General features: G+C 37.1%; 2 protein-coding genes and 1 long non-coding RNA gene across 3 annotated transcripts in view; 2 read left to right on the forward strand and 1 right to left on the reverse strand.

Annotated features, from left to right (window-relative positions):
- The window catches only part of LOC114529115, an 81,453-nt gene that overhangs the window by 37,821 nt on the left and 25,174 nt on the right, over window positions 1-18,458 (reverse strand). The gene's annotated exons all lie outside the window — the stretch shown is intronic.
- Window positions 1,519-2,964, forward strand: LOC114529118. The gene is made up of 2 exons (XR_003687581.1): window positions 1,519-1,613; window positions 2,540-2,964. It is a non-coding gene; the product is annotated as an uncharacterized LOC114529118 (long non-coding RNA).
- On the forward strand, window positions 9,355-18,312 carry LOC114529114 ((E3-independent) E2 ubiquitin-conjugating enzyme UBE2O-like). Its single transcript, XM_028550861.1, has 14 exons — window positions 9,355-9,574; window positions 9,943-10,113; window positions 10,295-10,392; window positions 10,467-10,668; window positions 11,120-11,238; window positions 11,733-11,872; window positions 12,487-12,669; window positions 13,233-13,616; window positions 13,780-14,027; window positions 14,234-14,609; window positions 14,886-15,067; window positions 15,459-15,720; window positions 15,816-16,017; window positions 17,216-18,312. Exons 1-14 carry the CDS (start codon window positions 9,356-9,358, stop codon window positions 17,493-17,495), a joined length of 3,066 nt encoding a protein of 1,021 aa, XP_028406662.1. The 5' UTR covers window position 9,355; the 3' UTR covers window positions 17,496-18,312.

Raw genomic sequence — 18,458 nt, forward strand, 5'->3', positions numbered from 1 at the left:
CGTTCGATATCATTCTTAACACTCGAAATAAATTCCATATTTCCAAGTATCCAATTTTTGTTATTATTGAAAAACTAATCACAACATGCCGGAAGATTTAAAGGAATCTTATTTCTACCTTCTTCCTGGATCAAACACAAGTGTCATTGTTGCTTTTCAAAATGGCGGATTTACCAATGAAACACTTGCATATTATATATAATAAATTAATGTCCATATTTTAGGAAATATATATTAAAAGCACTTTGTAATGTAAACGAAGCGACTCTTGTTTATATTACGAACTGTTCACCACCATTTAAATTTCCCTAGGCCTAGAGAGATTTCAAATGTTATAACAAACACAAGATGGTTTCACTTGTTATGGCATTGGGAAAGCGAAACTGGGACACTTTTGTTGTACAAGAACGGCAACCTGTTCAATGATGGATTCAGCGGTGTTTTACTAAACGGAGAGGTGCCAGAGATCCTCAATGCTAAAGTGCGTATTGGAGATAGTAAGCTTGACGCAGACATAACAAGTCTTAACTTGTGGTCATTTTCCCTCACTAAGAAAGTTATCATTACTTTGGCACTAAATCCAGGAAATATTGCCGGGGATATTTTTTCTTGGAAAATGGTGCAAGAGACAGCAGGTGTCGTGGTGTCGTCTCCATCCAAATGCCACAATCGTCCAGGTATTGTTTTCTATAGCAATATCGTGAAAGTATTATGGCGCCATTGTTTAAAAAGGTTTGATTAAGTTATTACTGTAACTTAGCTGCAAAATAGAATCGTTTAAGATGGCTAGCATGGCTACCTTTATAGTTACGGAGTTTGTTTATGTAAGGTGAAGTTTTCTACTTAAGTTATGAAATTTTCTTCCTGTAAATAGAATATCGATATCAAAATAACCTTAACTTTCCGTTTGCAAATGTTTACGCTTTTTTGACAAAAATAGGACGGCATGCCGGGAATAAAACCTATGAAAAGTTTGCAAGGCCTCGCCAAATTGATGTGACAGTACAATTGTTTTAAAACTGTTTTCTTCACCGACCTAAATTTGAAAATAAATTCCATTTAAGATCGAATTCCCGCCATTTTTACAGCGAATTCATGATGATTATGGTGTTCGAGGGTATCTTTGACCTTCCACCCAAATGGGCTAATTTTAATAGCTTATTTCACCTAACCCCAAGCGAGTTTACTTCCAAGTGAAAACGAGAACAGACCATTCAAACTTATATTTCCTCCGCCTCTTGACTGGCTGACCTGGTTTTACTGTGACATATAAAAGCTGCATGATTTTAAGCGGTAATGCAAAAGTCTGTGAGTTTTTAAATCATTGGGATTTTGAAAATAGTTTTAAATTCTATCATCTTTTTCTTCGTCACAGGACAGTTTGACCTAATATTCCCAAACAAATCTAAAGATAGCCTGAACATGAATTATATCCTGCTGAAAAGTTTGTACACAGAAGATATGGATGAATTGGCAGTGGCTTTTTGGATCAAAATTCCATCATTAGCCGACGAGTTTACATTGATATCAAGCGCTGTGGCGACTCAACTAAACGAGTTTAATGTCCATTTTAATACCACAGAAATGTCGGTCGTAATTCAGGGACAGAAAAGGTATTATGACATTTTTGAAATATCAGTTTAGAAGAGTTCCGTTCCATTTGATCCAATTCAGTTCAGCCCAGTTTAGTTCAGTTCACTTCCCTTCAGTTCAGTTCAGATTAGTTCATCCAATTTCATTTCATCTCATTTCATTTCATCTCATCTCGTTTCGTTTCGTTTCGTTTCGTTTCGTTTCATCTCATTTCATTTCATTTCATCTCATCTCATCTCATCTCATCTCGTTTTATTTCATTTCATTTCATTTCATTTCATTTCATTTCATTTCATTTCATTTCATTTCATTTCATTTCATTTCATTTCATTTCATTTCATTTCATTTCATTTCATTTCATTTCATTTCATTTCATTTCATTTCATTTCATCTCATTTCATTTCATTTCATCTCATTTCATTTCATTTCATTTCATTTCATTTCATTTCATTTCATTTCATTTCATTTCATTTCATTTCATTTCATTTCGTTTCATTTCATTTCATTTCATTTCATTTCATTTCATTTCATTTCATTTTCATTTCATTTCATTTCATTTCTTTTCATTTCATTTCATTTCATTTCATTTCATTTCATTTCATTTCATTTCATTTCAGTTGAGGAGCTGTTGACCTTAGTTACTTCAATCATTAAAATATATTCATTCATGTAAACCTATTTTAAAACGAAATACATCGGCGTCTTTCTTATCCATGATAGCTTTCTTATCGAAACACGTAAAATTATGTATGTCTTTTCATTTCATTTCATTTCATTTCATTTCATTTCATTTCATTTCATTTCAGTTGAGGAGCTGTTGACCTTAGTTACTTCAATCATTAAAATATATTCATTCATGTAAACCTATTTTAAAACGAAATACATCGGCGTCTTTCTTATCCATGGTAGCTTTCTTATCGAAACACGTAAAATTATGTATTTTTAGTTCTGTATTTTTGCCTCTCTCAAGTCTCACGGAAGATTGGCAGCATTTCATGATAGTGTATTCATCAACCCAGGACAGTCTCCAAGCATTTCATAATGGTCACAGCATCCTTGACAACGTCGTTCCGGGCGGTCCTATCACCACGAACAATGGTTTCCTGGTTATTGGCGCAAAACAAAACACCTATAACTCGACTGCACAACTGAAGTATCAGTTCATTGGCGAACTTTCTTTGTTACAAATATATCGACGGACTTTTCCAGCCCGTATGATTGCTGCTTTTGCCAGACGATGCTGGAACAACCCTGGGGACTTTGTTGAATGGGCCGATCTGAGACTGCTTGTTGTTGGACAAGTGGAAACTCGAAATCCGTCTGAGTGTATGGAAATTAAAAACGGCGAATCGTAACTTCGTAAGGCTAGTTGACACGGGTAATTTTTGTCGCGAATTTATGTGCGTTTTGCTTCCTTCGATAGACGTGATCGTGAGGATTAGTTACCGAGGCTCAAGAAAGTGCACTTATGCAACAAGAAATTCGGAACTATACTAGCTTGCTTTATCATGTATATTGTAGCTGATAGTCTGATCTATTTTTAACTGTTTTACCAAGATATACATACCATTAATATAATACTAGTATACTATACTCGAACAATATATACTACACTGTGCTTATAATATATTTAGGAAAGCAGGGAGCAGACTGACTAATAATTACAGCATTGTTAAAAGGTATGCTTCATATTCTCGGTTTTCGGTATGTAATTATTTTGGTATTTCATCGTATTTCATCTCAATGATATATTAATGGCTTTTCTTTCCCTGTTCAACAAATCAAACAGACGGAAGCATCTTCTTGTTCTACACTCGTGGACCAGACCGGTCCGGTTGTATTTCAGTACAGATTTCAGCAGATAACTGATATCTTAGAGTGTTTCAAGAACTCTGCATTCAAGTATATCGTTATTTACATCTGCTAGCACGGAAAATGCAGTTTCATCGCTAACGCTATATATTCTTAGCGAAATACTCTGTTTGTATGACCGCTTAGACCACAGTTTTACCCTCAGCGCTATATGGTAAATATCGGGTATAAGCTTGATTATGTAAAAACACTGCACATTAGCTTCAACTGAGGGGATGTTTACATGAGCCCGGTTACCCGAGATTCAACGAAGCGTGAGATGACTTTGTGGTATTCAAATAAGTCTTTATGACACCAAACAAGCACATGCTATTGTTGTGGTGATTATACGACTGTCAGGATCATGTTATCTGCTCATTTTAATACCTCAAAATCATCTCACGCTTCGTTGAATCTCGTGTAACCGGGCTCATGTAAACAGCCCCTAAATCACGTTGCACAGTGTTTGATAAACAAGGCAAACATGCAGTGTAATGCTTTGTTTGGGAGCTTTTGTTTACTTGATCTCTTGATAGCAATAATAAAGATGTTTGTCTAATTCATTCAGCCAATGTGGCATGTTTAATAGAAGAAACAATGGTGTATCAGAAACAATAGATCAATATGGAGGATTGTCCAATCACAATCAGCTGTGTGGGAGATAACTCAGTTAAGTTCAACCCAGCAAGTACATATTAAGAGGCTCAGCTATAAGCTCAAGTCTTCAAAAAACAAGGATCTCAGAAGAAGTCAGAAGCGTCGGAAGAAATAGAAGAGTTTGTTTGGAAGAGAAAAGTCGAAGAACTAGTTTAGCGAACGCGAACTAGCTTCGTTCAAAGCACCCGTTTGCCTGTTTATTGTATTAGTTCAAATTGTTGTTGAATTTGAATAGCGAGATTAGCGGCGTCTGATGGCCGAATCCTATCAAAATTCTCGCAGAGTCGTTTGGTTTTAAGCTTGCTTGAATAGGTGTTCATCTAGTAAAAGCTAACACGAGTTTGTCTTTTCTTTCTTGTGCCGTTAGTTAAACGAAACGCGTTGAAGTGAAGTGGAAAGCATTAAAGAAATTTTGGACCGAATCCAAGTGCATGCAAATAAATCCTTGCCAGTCGCTGTTTATGAGGAGCGTCCTTGTGTTCCTGGAGGTTGTCTGAACGTGCTTTTTTTTGCTTTTGTTTCTTTCAGAGCAACATACCGTCGTAAAGAAGAGATATGACATTGGAACGCCCATCGAATGGCACAAACAAATACAAAATCCTTAGAAATAAAATCGAGTTCAAACCGATTGATTTCAGTTTGGCTTTAAAACAAAACGTATTTGATGTTTAGGCATTTAATGCCCTCTGCTGTTTACCTCCTTGATTTTCAATTTTCGAACTACAGTTTTCGCATGTTCGCCCAACCCCTGCATGAGTTAACCTGCTCCTCTCAAGTAAGAAGTAAATAAAAGTGATTTGGGCCCGATCACTTTTATTTTCTGAATGCTTAAACGAGGATAGTTCGGCAAAAATATGTCGCTTTCAGAGCGCCTAAACTTTTCAATGAAAAATTAACCGCTACAAGGAGATAACAGTTGATTTTTTTGCAAAAAAATGCAAGACAAAACAATTTGTGTGCATGAAAAGTAATTTCTCTCTTCCAAAAACCATTTTGTATTTGGTTGTGTATCGGGATGGCCAAGGAAAAGGAACTACAATGAGCTGTTGAAGGTTGGTGAAGATTTATTAAACTAAGATGCTTGCTATAGCTGTCGTACTTCGGTATATTTTCCAGTCGTTGTTGTCATTCCAGGTACTCTGAACTTAAATGTATTTACCCATTGATCTCAATTAGACGCTGAACCGAAGACAGATGCTGATGGACCCGAAGACAAATGCTGATGGACCCGAAGACAGATGCTGATGGACCCGAAGATGTCGATGCTGAAGGTTAGTGAAGATTCATTAAGAGTAGATGCTTACTATAGGGTCGTACTTCGGTATCTTTTCCAGAACTTATAGATCTAATGCATGGATGAATAAAATGTGTTAGTTAACCTGCCTAATTTAATCTTGAATGTTTTACACAATCATCTCCAATTAGATGATGATGACCCGAAGACAGATGCTGGTGGACCCGAAGATGTCGATACTGAAGGTTGGTGAAGATGCATTAAGAATAAATGCTTACTATAGGGTTGTACTTTAGTGTCGTTTCCAGAACTTATAGAACTAATGCATGATGAATAAAATTTGTCGTTGTAAACTTTCCTGCTTTAATCTTGAATGTTTTACAAACTGATTTCCAATTAGATGCTGATGGACCCGAAGATGTCGATGATGAAGGTTGGTGAAGATTCATTAAAAGAAGAAGCTTACCATAGGTGACGTACTTCAGTATCTTTTCCAGAACTTATAGATCTAATGCATGATAAATAAAAAATGTTAGTTAACTTACCTTCTTTAATCTTGAATGTTTCACACACTGATCTCCAATTAGATGCTGATGACCCGAAAACAGATGCTGATGGATCCGAAGACAGATGTTGATGAACCCGAAGATGTCGATGCTGAAGGTTGGTGAAGATGCATTAAGAGTAAATGCTTACTATAGCATCGTACTTTAGTGTCGTTTCCAGAACTTATAGAACTAATGCATGATGAATAAAATTTGTCGTTGTAAACTTTCCTGCTTTAATCTTGAATGTTTTACAAACTGATTTCCAATTAGATGCTGATGGCCCGAAGACAGATGCTGATGGACCCGAAGACAGATGCTGATGGACCCGAAGACAGATGCTGATGGCCCGAAGACAGATGCTGATGGACCCGAAGATGTCGATTATGAAGGTTAGTGAAGATTCATTAAAAGAAGAAGCTTACCATAGGTGACGTACTTCAGTATCTTTTCCAGAACTTATAGATCTAATGCATGATAAATAAAAAAAATGTTAGTTGACCTACCTTCTTTAATCTTAAATGTTTTACACACTGATCTCCAATTAGATGCTGATGACCCGAAGACAGATGCTGATGAACCCGAAGATGTCGATGCTGAAGGTTGGTGAAGTTGCATTAAGAGTAAATGCTTACTTTAGGGTTGTACTTTAGTGTCGTTTCCAGAACTTATAGAACTAATGCATGATGAATAAAATTTGTCGTTGTAAACTTTCCTGCTTTAATCTTGAATGTTTTACACACTGATTTTCAATTAGATGCTGATGGCCCGAAGACAGATGCTGATGGACCCGAAGACAGATGCTGATGGACCCGAAGATGTCAATGACAAAGGTCGGTAAAGATTCGTTAAAAGATATTTACCATAGGTGTCGTACCTCGGTATCCTCGGTATCCTTATAGATCTATTGCATGCATGATGAATAAAAAGTGTTACTTTACTTACCTGCTTTAATCTTAAATATTTTAAACACTGATCTCCAATTAGATGCTGATGGACCGAAGACAGATGTTGACGAGCCCAAAAATGTCGATGATGAAGGTTGGTGAAGACGCATTAAGAGTAAATGCATACTATATGTGTCGTACTTTAGTGTCGTTTCCAGAACTTCTAGATCTAATGCATGATGAATAATAAGTTTCGTTGTTAAATTTCCTGCTACTTTAACCTTGAGTGTATTTACACATTGATCTCAAATTAGATGTTGACCCGAAGACAGATGAAGAAGAACACGAAGACAGATGATAGACCCGCGAAGACAGATGGTGAAAGACCCGAAGACAGATGTTAAAGAACCAGTAAGCTCATCCGTGGTCAGGTACCATTCCATTTTATATCATAGTTAAGCTAATAGTTATTCTAGTAGGTCCTGGTGGTCTAACCTCGATGCATTTACACGCAAGTGACAATTCTCCCCTTTGGCTTGTGCATGATGATACCATATTTTCGCATGGCCGCTTTGCGGTAGAGGTAAAATATACAGCTCTTCTATTTTTAGTGCACGTTGAAGTTATACTCGTTAAAAAATCCTTGCTTTTGTGACTTACGTGTAGATTCAAACGATTGCAAGGCGCTGTATCCTGCATGAGATTATAAACGAAAAAGATATTCAACTGTGCATGAACCGTTTTAAAATTTCGGTGCTCGTAAACTTGAAAAAATTCACATTGGTCTTAATTTAAGACGAATGCGAATTTATAAATCAAAGCAGTTATATAATTATATAACTGCTATTATGTAATGTTGTTCATCAAAAATGCTTCGTTTTTCATAAAAGCATGCACCAACACTAAATTCCTAAATAGAACATTTTCGTAATTGCATGAACTATTTTATTTCTGACCATGGACACTCTTCTATTTACCTCATAATTTATTTTCAATTTTCGAACTACAGTTTTTGCATGTTCTCCCAGCCCCTGGTTTAAACTGGTCGTCTCAAGTAAGGAGTAAATAAGAGTGATTTGGGCCCGATCACTTTTATTTCTGGATGCTTGAGCGACGATAGTCCGGCGTAGGCAAAAATATGTCGCTCTTCGAGCGCCTAAACTTTGCATGAGAAATTGACATTTGGGGGACAATAGTCGAGTGTCCTTTGGTTTCGAAACTGAAATATGATTTCCAAAATCACAAACATTTCGAGATGGAAGATAATTTTGGTTACCAAGACAAAGCGCGCACTTTTGAAAGATGAAAATTTATTTTGCGCAAAGAACGTGCCGCGTGCGCCTTTTCTGAGACCACCAGGATCTTTTATATTGTATATATTGTATAATTTTATTTAACTATGGGTCATTTGATAAATTCGCGCTGTTTGAGATAACCTGCAAACCGGCTCAACCCTGAATAATATTTAATGCGGAAATTCTATTTTCGAAATCAAAATACCAAATTCGGAGTTCGGACCGGACCCGCCGGTCAGGAGGGTTTTTCTCCGGGCACTCCGGTTTCCCTCCTTTTCGTTTGGCTTTGAAAAAGAGTGTCCATGGTTGGAGCCAAACTCCTTTGAGTCCATTCTACATGAAGTTGTTGAAGAAAGAAATGTTTGGCTTCTGGGTTCAAATCCCAGAGCACTGACGGTCGTAAACATTGAAGAACTGTACATGTGTGTTGCAAAAGAATCAGCCATTAGTATACAATTTAAGTTGTTTTCAGTGTATTTAAATATAGAATTGATTTTGAAAACGTATTTTCTATTGAATTTTATTAAAAAGACGTAAATTGACTTTGACAGGTGTATGCAGTGTGATGTATGACAAGCGTCGCTGAAAAATCGTCGATGAACTACTGCAGAAAAATGAGTGACTATGATAGTTGGTGTACCAATCCTGGGTACTATAATATTATTTACTTGCATTTTCTGTAATTTAATTCCCATATTGTATGCAAACTGACTTTAATAAACACCATTATTTGGTATTAAACTGTTTTGATTTTCATGACTAGAGGTGCAATTAGACAACAATATTAGTGAACTTCCTAGTGTCTTCTCTGAGATTTGGCCTTTTTGGGTTATGCAAGGCAATTGCAAGAAGTCGAAGATAACTTCATAACAATTCATTAGTTTTGGAGTTTAAAAGTCTGATTGATATCCATAAAAAGATGCTAAAAATCTCCGATGATAGTGCGAAAAGGCATTTCTAAATTTCATACATGAATTGTGTAATAATATAAATGTAAAAAGAAACGAGATAAATCAACCAAAGAGTCCGTAAATCTTTAGTTTTGTCCACTTTTTTGACATTTTAATATCTATATTAGCTGGCATTGGCAAAAACAGTATCTATGACTTTAAACGCTTTACTGCAGGTTAACATATATCGAAAAAAATCGCCTATTTTGACGACAAAACGAAGAAAATCATAAAAACCTGCGGGGGGGGTACGTGTTGTAGCGGGCTCATAATTAGGCATGGGCAGTGGTAAATACCATGAGAAAAGGGAACCATGTCGTCGCAGAACAGTTTTGAATCCAATATGGCGGCCGGGAAGGACATTCATTCTGAGGACATTGTCCGTCTTTTGAGAACTAAAGACGGTTCGAGCAAAATCGGTCTCGTTTTAAGAACTGGTAATAATATCTCGGACTCAGAAGAGAGTTCCGAATCGTCTGAAGAAGACGTTAAAGTTAAAAATGGCGAGATATTAGTGTGTTGGTATCCAAACGGTAATGAAGAAGTAATCAATGAATCAAAGGTTAACAATTTGACCTGCTGTTTTGTTCGTGTTGTGTTTGTCTTCCTGCCGATTTGTTGCGTTTTATTTCGGTTATAGGTCCCTGAAACATTGAGATCCATTTTGAAATGTACAAATACAGTTGTACACTACAAAAATCACAGTTGTACATAAAATCTTTGCTTTAATATAAGTATTCATTTTAAAACGGTGACCATTTTTTTGTAATTCGCTTTGATCGCTAGGAATGCATGCAGGTGGTCTAAATGATCTATTATAACCTGCCAATTGATTTTTCTTTTGTGCTAGAAAAGGAATACTGTTTGGCAACAAGTTTAAGTCGAGTTTAACACCAGTGTCTTAATGAGGTTCTCATTCTCTTTACTCAGATTGAATTAGTCGATCGAAGCCTTCAGCCTAGCGACGTTGTTCGCCACACGACAGAGCAGAATTTGAAGGGATATGTCAAGGATATCCATATCGCAGCAGATATCTGCATTCTTGGAACAGACAAAATTATTCGAAATGTTGACTGTAGAAAATACATCTTCCCACTTCAGGTAAAATAATAACTGCCACTTGATAACCAATATTTACACAATGTAATGTTTTTGTTCATCATGATAACTAAAACAGGTCTGAGGTTTGAGTGGGTATTTCCTGTTAGTTAACAGAGCCAAATGGATATTGAAACAACCTGATTTGAAACATTACATGGTATATTTTATCTCTTCAACACAGCCAATGTCTGAATGGACTCGCATTTCCCTCGGGCCATGGATTGGGTATGTCCGTAAAGCTTACAGTCGTATTGTGTTATGGCTAAAAAATGGATCAAGGTTTGTACCGTAAATAGTTGAAAAAGTTTAGGTCTTTGAAACGAAAACTTATTATTTTCCACTCTGTTTTCTAGATGTTCAATTGAAGGCGATGCACTTGACTTCTTTTCTGATGCGCTGGACAAAAGGGATGAAGATTGCCCATTTTATAACCCTGCATTTTATCCCAGCCAGTCTGTGGTTGGTCCAGCTCAGGCATTCAACAATGCAAAGTGGCTGACTAAAATTAAACCAATTCTTTCTGATCAGAATAAGATCAAGGCTGTTGTTGAGGAGGTGAGTTTAGTGGGAGGAGAAGGACATTGACTGGTGTTTGAGATAGTGACTTATGATGTTGATGTTGTCTATAGTCAGGTGTGGGGTAATTTGGTGATTGTGTTGCGGGAGTGGTCTGATTGTGTGGGACAGTGGGAATAAGGTCTAGGGAGGGTGTTGGGTGTAGCGTAGTGTGGGTGTGGTCAGGTGATGGTGATGGCTGGGGTTAGGTGATAGGTATTGTGGTAGGTGGGGTTAGGTGATTGTAATAGTGATAGGTAGGGTTAGGTGATGGTAATGGTGATGGGTGGGGTTAGGTGATAGGTATTCCTTTAGTAATGTCCAGGATATGGTCATTATGAGAAAATAGTAAAGTCATGACCCAATTGGTAGCAATGGTCCTAATGACAGGGACACTAAAAGCAAATATATCCTGACCCTTTATATTAAAGATGTTCCCTCCACTTCCTAGGCTAAAGTAGTGAAACTTGAAGTCTACTGGCAATCATATGGTTCCCTTCCTCCTGGTGGAAAGAAAGAAGATTACAACAAACCGCCCGAAAATATCATCACTGAAGAGAAAATTAACAAGTAATGTTCAAATGATTAATTGTCCGTGGAAACACCACATGAATTTAGTTAAACTAAAATTTTAGCTAAACTAAATTTATCTGGTGTGTCCAAAAACAACCGTCCAAAATTACTATTATTGCGCCATGCAAACTTTCAAAGAACTTTATATTATAATGTTCAAATTGTTCTTTTCTTTACCCTTTCCATAAATTTATTTTTCTTCTGTATTTTTGATTTTAATGTCTTGTTTAACTGAGTCCATAATATATGCCCCTCCAATGAAGCCTGAAATCTTGAAATTGTGATGTGATGGGATATAGACACAGTTTTTTACTGCCACCCTCAGCAATTTATTCATCTTTTCTCCTCATTGTGATGAGCGTCATATTGAGAATCCTCGCTGATTTTAATTATAAGTTATGAATATTACAAAACAATATATTTTAATATATTTCTATCTCCTTTTGTAATCAGAATTTTGTCTAATTTCCCCTACAATTTCCCTCTTGAAGGATCAAAGTGTTTCCCCAACACTGGCGTCAAGTGCAGGTTGGCGATAAATGTTTTTATGTTGTCAAAGAACAAGACGTTGAGGAAGATGCAATCGAAACTGGTTCGCTGGATGTGACCTCAGCAGGACAGCACAAACAAGGTAAAATTATGCGTTGGAAAGACAGTAGTTTATAAATGAATGACCGCAGGGATTATCCTAGGAAATTTTGTAGTAGGAAACACAATTTTACAAACGTAAATATTAACAAATCGACGATTTTTAATACGGCGAAATAGTTCAAATAAATAAAACGATGTTTATTGCGTAATAAAGTTAAACACCTTTCTACAACGTAGTTTTTTAATTCGAAAATATTTTAAGCCTTTTTTCCGCTTATTTCGCTGTCTTGGGTACAGTATTTTTTTCAGTAAATAACAGATTTTTTCATCTGTCACTTTGTCAAAAACAACTCGCCGCCATTTTGAAAATCCCACATAGGCTATTGCCGCGTAATAATCAGAGATCGCTCGACCAATCAGAGGCCAGAATTTTCAATAATCACCTTCGTTGGGGCCATGTGATCTGAAATGGCGGGAAAGGACAAGTTGTCAAATAATAGCCCATTTCAATGAATATCTCCTAAAATATACATCTCTAAAAATTTATCACTGCACAAATTGGTTATCATTGCACCTTGGAATTTTAAATGATTCCTGATTGCGCGATTCAGTAACTAAAATTATAGTCTTAGAATGGAGTGATTTTTAATACAGATGTGTCGTCTGAGCAAGGGGTTGATAGTCACGGTAACGCCAAAGAAACGGACGGTCTTGGTATTTCGGAGGAAGCTTGCAATAAGATGACATCTTGTGAACGAATTGAAAATGATGTGTCGAAACAAAACTCGGAGACATCACTTAATCAAGTTACCATATCTTTGACCTCTGTCATATCAGGTAATAAAAACAGGTTCGTTTCTTCGACTGGTGAATGGCAATGGAATAAACATTTTAAAGTAGTCTAACTTGCTTGACCCTCAGGAAAGTTTAGGTTTCCTCGTGTATAAGTAAAGTTAGTTTAGTTTAGGTTTTCTCCTGTAGTAACACTGGATCAATAAGAAATTATCCTTACTGGACCTCTAGGAAGAACAGTTTAGAACTGATAGAGCTATCCAGTATAAATAGAGTTTATTTAGTTTAGGTTTCCTCCTGTAGTAACACTGGATCAATGAGAGATGATCCTTACTGGACCTCTAGGAAGAACAGTTTAGAACTGATAGAGCTATCCAGTATAAATAAAGTTAGTTTAGTTTAGGTTACCTCCTGCAGTAACACTGGATCAATGAGAGATGATCCTTACTGGACCTCTAGGAAGAACAGTTTAGAACTGATAGAGCTATCTAGTATAATTAAAATTAGTTTAGTTTAGAGGTCTTCCGTTAATTACTGCATGTGAATCAGAGACAATCCTTACAGGTTTGAAAGATCTCCAATGCATTCTTACCATTTATGTTTCTCAGACCAGCCATCAACGACTTCATTGGATGAAGACAATACAAAGAAATCCTCGACACCGAACGACTCTGAAAGCGACGAGGGTGACGTGGAGTCTGACGGCCAGGATCAACCAAAACTAAAAACGTCGAAACAGGATCTCTCGTCCAAACCATCGACGAGGCGACGACGCAAGCGATTCAAACATAAGCGAAAACAGCAGTCGAACAGTTTGAAAGTCAAGCCCGGAGACAGAGTTTGTGTTGAGGTGATAAACACGAAAACAAGAGCTGATGTCATGTGGCAAGATGGGAGAGTGGAAACTAATATTGATACTTTCGATCTGAATGCAATCTATCATATCGATGATCATCAATTCTTTCCTGGTTATATCGTGAACGATAAGAGAGGTATGGTTGATTCTAAACTGTTCTTCCTAGAGGTCCAGTTGTTCCAGTAAGGATCATCTCTTATTGATCCAGTGTTACTACAGGAGGAAACCTAAACTAAACTAACTTTATTTATACTGCATAGCTCTATCATTTCTGATCTGACTAATTTATGTGTTTTTAGCTTTCATAAATAGCTCGGGTCCAGTAAAGTTCGAGAAATACGGTGTGATACGAAGCTCCTCCGATGTTGACCGAACATGCGCTGTGAGGTGGTTCTCGACGAGTGGAGAGGATCGTGGGATTGAGAGTGACGTCAGCGTGTATGACTTGGCTGAGAATGTCGATATGGTTTTCAATCCGGGTGATTTAGTGATCGAATTGGATCATGGGAAGCAAGGGGATAGCAAGGGTCGTGGGGTGGCAGGACAGGTAATTACGCCAGATGATTAGCATTAGAATTAGGGATTGGAATTAAGGTTTTGAATTAAGGCTTTGATTAAGATTATGGTCAGTGTTAGGAGCAAGGTTAGAATTGGGACTAAGGTTAGGAGTAAGATAATCTTTGTAGACTCAAATTTCATTATCGATTTTTTTTATCGTATGTGTAATGGACACATACATTTATTCGATTACAGGTGATATGTGTGGACTTAGATGGATACGTGGTAGTAGATTGGGCTGGGGAGGGGAACACTCGTCCCATCAGACATTGTCCACATGAACTGTACAAAGTCGAGAGTGAGGACGAAGAAAGCCAATCAGAAAGCGACTCTAGTGGCGAGAATTCTGGGAGCGAGGCTTGGGAGACGGCCAGTGAAGATGGTCATTATCCTGCGGAAGGCTTGGGTGAAAATGATGAAAATGGTCCGCCTGTTTTAATTTCAAGTGCCGCGCCATCAGAAGATCAAAATGAAGAACCAACCAGTCCGACCATTAGTAACGTCGATATCGAAGCTTTAAATAATGCCAATAATATTGAAAACCAAGTTGATTCGGTTGAAAGTGAAACAGGTAGGGATTCATGCCTCGTTTTAACTCAGGTCCATCTTCATTGGTTAGATCCACTAGTTGGATCCATTGGTTAGATCCACTAGTTGGATCCATTGGTTAGATCCACCAGTTGGGTCCAATGGTTAGGTCCACCAGTTGGGTCCATTGGTTAGTTTCACCAGTTGGGTCCATTAGTTAGATCCACCAGTTCGGTCCATTGGTTAGGTGTACCACCAGTCAGTTCCATTGGTTAGGTCTACCACCAGTCAGGTCCAACAGATTTGTTTTATTTTTTAGAAGAAGCGTTCTTGATGTTGAACTCGACCCATGAGGGCCACCATTATTATGCCGACCATTTCGTGAAAAACTTCACCCCAGATAAACCAAGAAAGTTTATGTCCGTCGTTCGCAAAGAAATGTTGTTATTGAAATCTTCTTTACCGGCCGGAATCATGATTCGAGGTTTTGAGGATGCGATGGTAAGTGAGTGCTGTAGTTTTTCTTCTAAATGATGAGACGAAGCATTTAGTGCCCACCAGTGTTCAGAAGGGTTGTCCTAATTAGCCATTTCTTAATCTAACAGGGTACTGGGTCTAGTCGCGAACCGCAAAGCATCTATGGACTGTTTGAAGGGACAAATGATTTCAAACTTATATTTCCTGTCCCTCCAAACATGCAGTACACAAATGCTTTGCGGTTCGCGAATAGACCCAGTACCCTGCTCGATTGGGAAATGGCTAATAGAAATCCATTCTGCTGAATTTAATCGATTATATCTTTTGTTAAAGATTATTTTTCCTTGCTTGGTTGAACTACAGATATGGAGGGTAACACGCAGATAGTATTTATAATATATTTTTCTCATTACAGGGTCTTTTTACCGTCCTTATCTTTGGACCCAAAGACACTCCCTACGAGGGTGGTGTATTCCTCTTCGATATCAAACTACCATCCGACTACCCTGCCTCCCCTCCCATGGTGTTCTTTGTTTCCATGACGACCAGCGTGCTGAATCCCAATCTTTATGTTGACGGTACGGTGTGTACCAGTCTCCTGGGCACGTGGTCGGGCAAAAACACGGAGAGTTGGACCGAGAAATCAAACCTACTGCAAGTTCTCTTGTCAATCCAAGGTTTGTCGTTGATTATTTGTTAGACGTTTATTATATTACACTTGCAATGTTTATTACGATTTTTGGTGAACAAGACGTGATATTTTGTTTTGTAGCCTTGATTCTGTGTAAAGAACCTTACTACAACGAGGCTGGTTACGAGAAGCGAAGAGGAACAAAGGAAGGCATCGAAAATTCCCGCCTTTACAACGAGATGGCAATACTTCATCTTATATCGTCCATGGCGGTCACCGTCAAATTAAAACATCCCGTTTTTGGCGAGGAAATAAAGAAACACTTTCAGAAGAACGGTCAAAGGTAGGATAATGTTTGGTATCGTTTATATCAGCCTAGTTTAATACTTTTGGCGCCAAAAATAGCCGGTGTTTACCGACTTGGGCCATTGTTGATAACTCGACTTAATTGAGTCAGTGACAGGAATTATAGTTAGATTTAACTATAATTTGTGCTAGAATCAGCGGTCAAAATCTATTTTACTTCATTTAACTACAAAAAGAGTAGTTAAAACGACAGACCGTCGTGGTCAATTGTACACACACGTTCTGTGTCGAAAAGCTGACAAAACCAGCTTTTAAATGAAACCTTTGTTTGAGGGAAGACCAGTCATTTTATTGACGTTCTCACGAACAAATGTTCTGGTAAAAAGAAAGTGTTCTGGTAAAATTTCTCGTTCGAGCTAACCTATAACCCCAATGGGGGTAAAATCGCTAAAATATATTGTTGAAGACCTAAAAACGCGCTCAAATAGAAAACGCACTTGCCATAATAGTGCATGATGAATTTGAAGCAACGATGCTTCGATGAAACCAATGTCTTTTGACACACAACAAACCAAGAGATTAAATTATGGTTCTTTTTCGTAATAATAGCTGATGATGATTTCGAATTGGTGAAGCTAGGGTGTTCTTGCAGGCGTTGGTACGGTCATGTGTTACCCTATATATTCAAAATTTAAAACTCCTGAATTTATTTTTCTGGCCAACGCTCTTTCGAAAATTCGTCTTTTTTCTTCATATACAGCCTGGCTACGAGGTTGCATATACAGTTTCTTTGCGAAAGGAAAAATTGAAGTTGCCAGTAAATCCTTCCTTGATTCGATCAAACATCCTCTCATACGAGTGACAACCAGATGCGTCTTCAAACAACTTTATTCAAGCCCTGATTACACTTGCATTTTTTACTGCGAATTTGAATGAAATTCATCTCTTAATTGTCGTTTTGTTAAACTCCCTTTATGCCATCAACCTCTTCAATTCTTATAATGCCAGGTTTCTTAATCGCCTGCCCAGTTGCACTCTACAACTTCGTGTTTTAATGTACAATTTTTGAAGCAATTTTTATGCTCTTTGAGTCAACATGCTTTGCTTGGGCATCCGACCCGAATTTACGCGATAATTTTAACGCGAGAAATTTTCCGGCAATTTTCAACATAAACAAGTTCCTATAGAAAATATACAATAATAAATAAAGAACAAATACATCGCTATTATTTTAGAATCATTGAAAGATATAAAAGTTGGCTGTCAAATTCACATGAATATCCCGAAAGCTCAAAGCCGAAGGCAGAGCTGGTAGGCACCTCAACACTTCTGGAAAACGACTGCGACGTTTCGCCAGAAATGTCATTGCAGAAAACAGAACAATTTAAAACACCTGAATTTCCGCTCTTCCCACTGTCCAAAGGATTTTGTAAATGCTTAGAAAGGAATATTGATGCTTTTAGCAAGGCTTTAACGGACGGGCCGGGGCGGGACTTGACTGGAGAAAACAGTTAATATATAGATGATAAAATGATATGGAAAACTATCGGCTAAATTTTCCTTTAAAGTTCTGTTCGTGTTACGACCATTCTGAGGAAAAATGACAAAATCAACTTTTGACATCAACGAATATTCTAAAAAATATTATTTTACTAACTAAAGAATACCTTTTAGGCAAGTTATAAGTGCGAATTAATAGGAGTTATGTCCTTTTCATATTATTTAAAAAGTAGAAACGCTTGACTAAAGTTAATTCAAGTGCATTTACAATTTCATTTTTACACGAATTTTTTGGATCGATTCTGGTGTACGTTGATGTTATATGGAATTTAGTGAAGCATACGTCAGCATGACGACATCATCTACTAACCAACATTCTTCATTAACATCCAGCGAGAGCCAAAATCGCCCCGATAATTCGTGTGCATATGAAAACCTACCTTGAGAACAAAACCACCCTTCACTACAAAAAATATCAATTACATCTTATAAACAAAACCTTTTTCTACTAAAATATGAACAGACCTTATAGATAACATTATTTATATAGTGAGAAATCAAACAAGATTCTCAATATTATCTTTAATTGTAATGGTTGTGAGTTTGAAAGAAAGTTGTGCAATATTTGTACACTTCATTATTTATCTATTAATTATATAACTTAATGTTATTTTTTCATGGTCTTTTATTTTCAATTCAAAGCAGTTAAACTTGCTAGTCACTATGATCTTAGGGGGCTGGTGCCAGAAAGATTTTACCCAAAAATTAAATTAAACTAAATTTTTAGTGAAACTAGAAATAGTTGGTTATCAACTGTATGCTAAAATCTAAGTCTCAGATGTCATAGAGAATTCAATGTCAATTCAATGAGAATTCAATGTCAATTAGAATTTTACTATAAATTGGTGGTAGATTTCTTTTGTAATTATTGGCAATGATTAGGGTAAAATTTCCAACACCAACACTCTCATTTGATTG

Source organism: Dendronephthya gigantea, unplaced genomic scaffold, assembly GCF_004324835.1.
Source record: "Dendronephthya gigantea isolate DGI-Jeju-01 unplaced genomic scaffold, DenGig_1.0 000053F, whole genome shotgun sequence".
Lineage (NCBI taxonomy): Eukaryota > Metazoa > Cnidaria > Anthozoa > Malacalcyonacea > Nephtheidae > Dendronephthya > Dendronephthya gigantea.

What these genes read in the sequence shown, in the direction of transcription:
- LOC114529114 (XM_028550861.1), top strand. Translation starts at nt 9,356, where the DNA reads ATGGCGGCCGGGAAGGACATTCATTCTGAGGACATTGTCCGTCTTTTG. An exon ending in TTCGGTTGAAAGTGAAACAG is followed by an intron (nt 14,610 to 14,885) that starts GTAGGGATTCAT and finishes TTTATTTTTTAG; the next exon opens with AAGAAGCGTTCTTGATGTTG. An exon ending in GAGGTTTTGAGGATGCGATG is followed by an intron (nt 15,068 to 15,458) that starts GTAAGTGAGTGC and finishes TTCTCATTACAG; the next exon opens with GGTCTTTTTACCGTCCTTAT.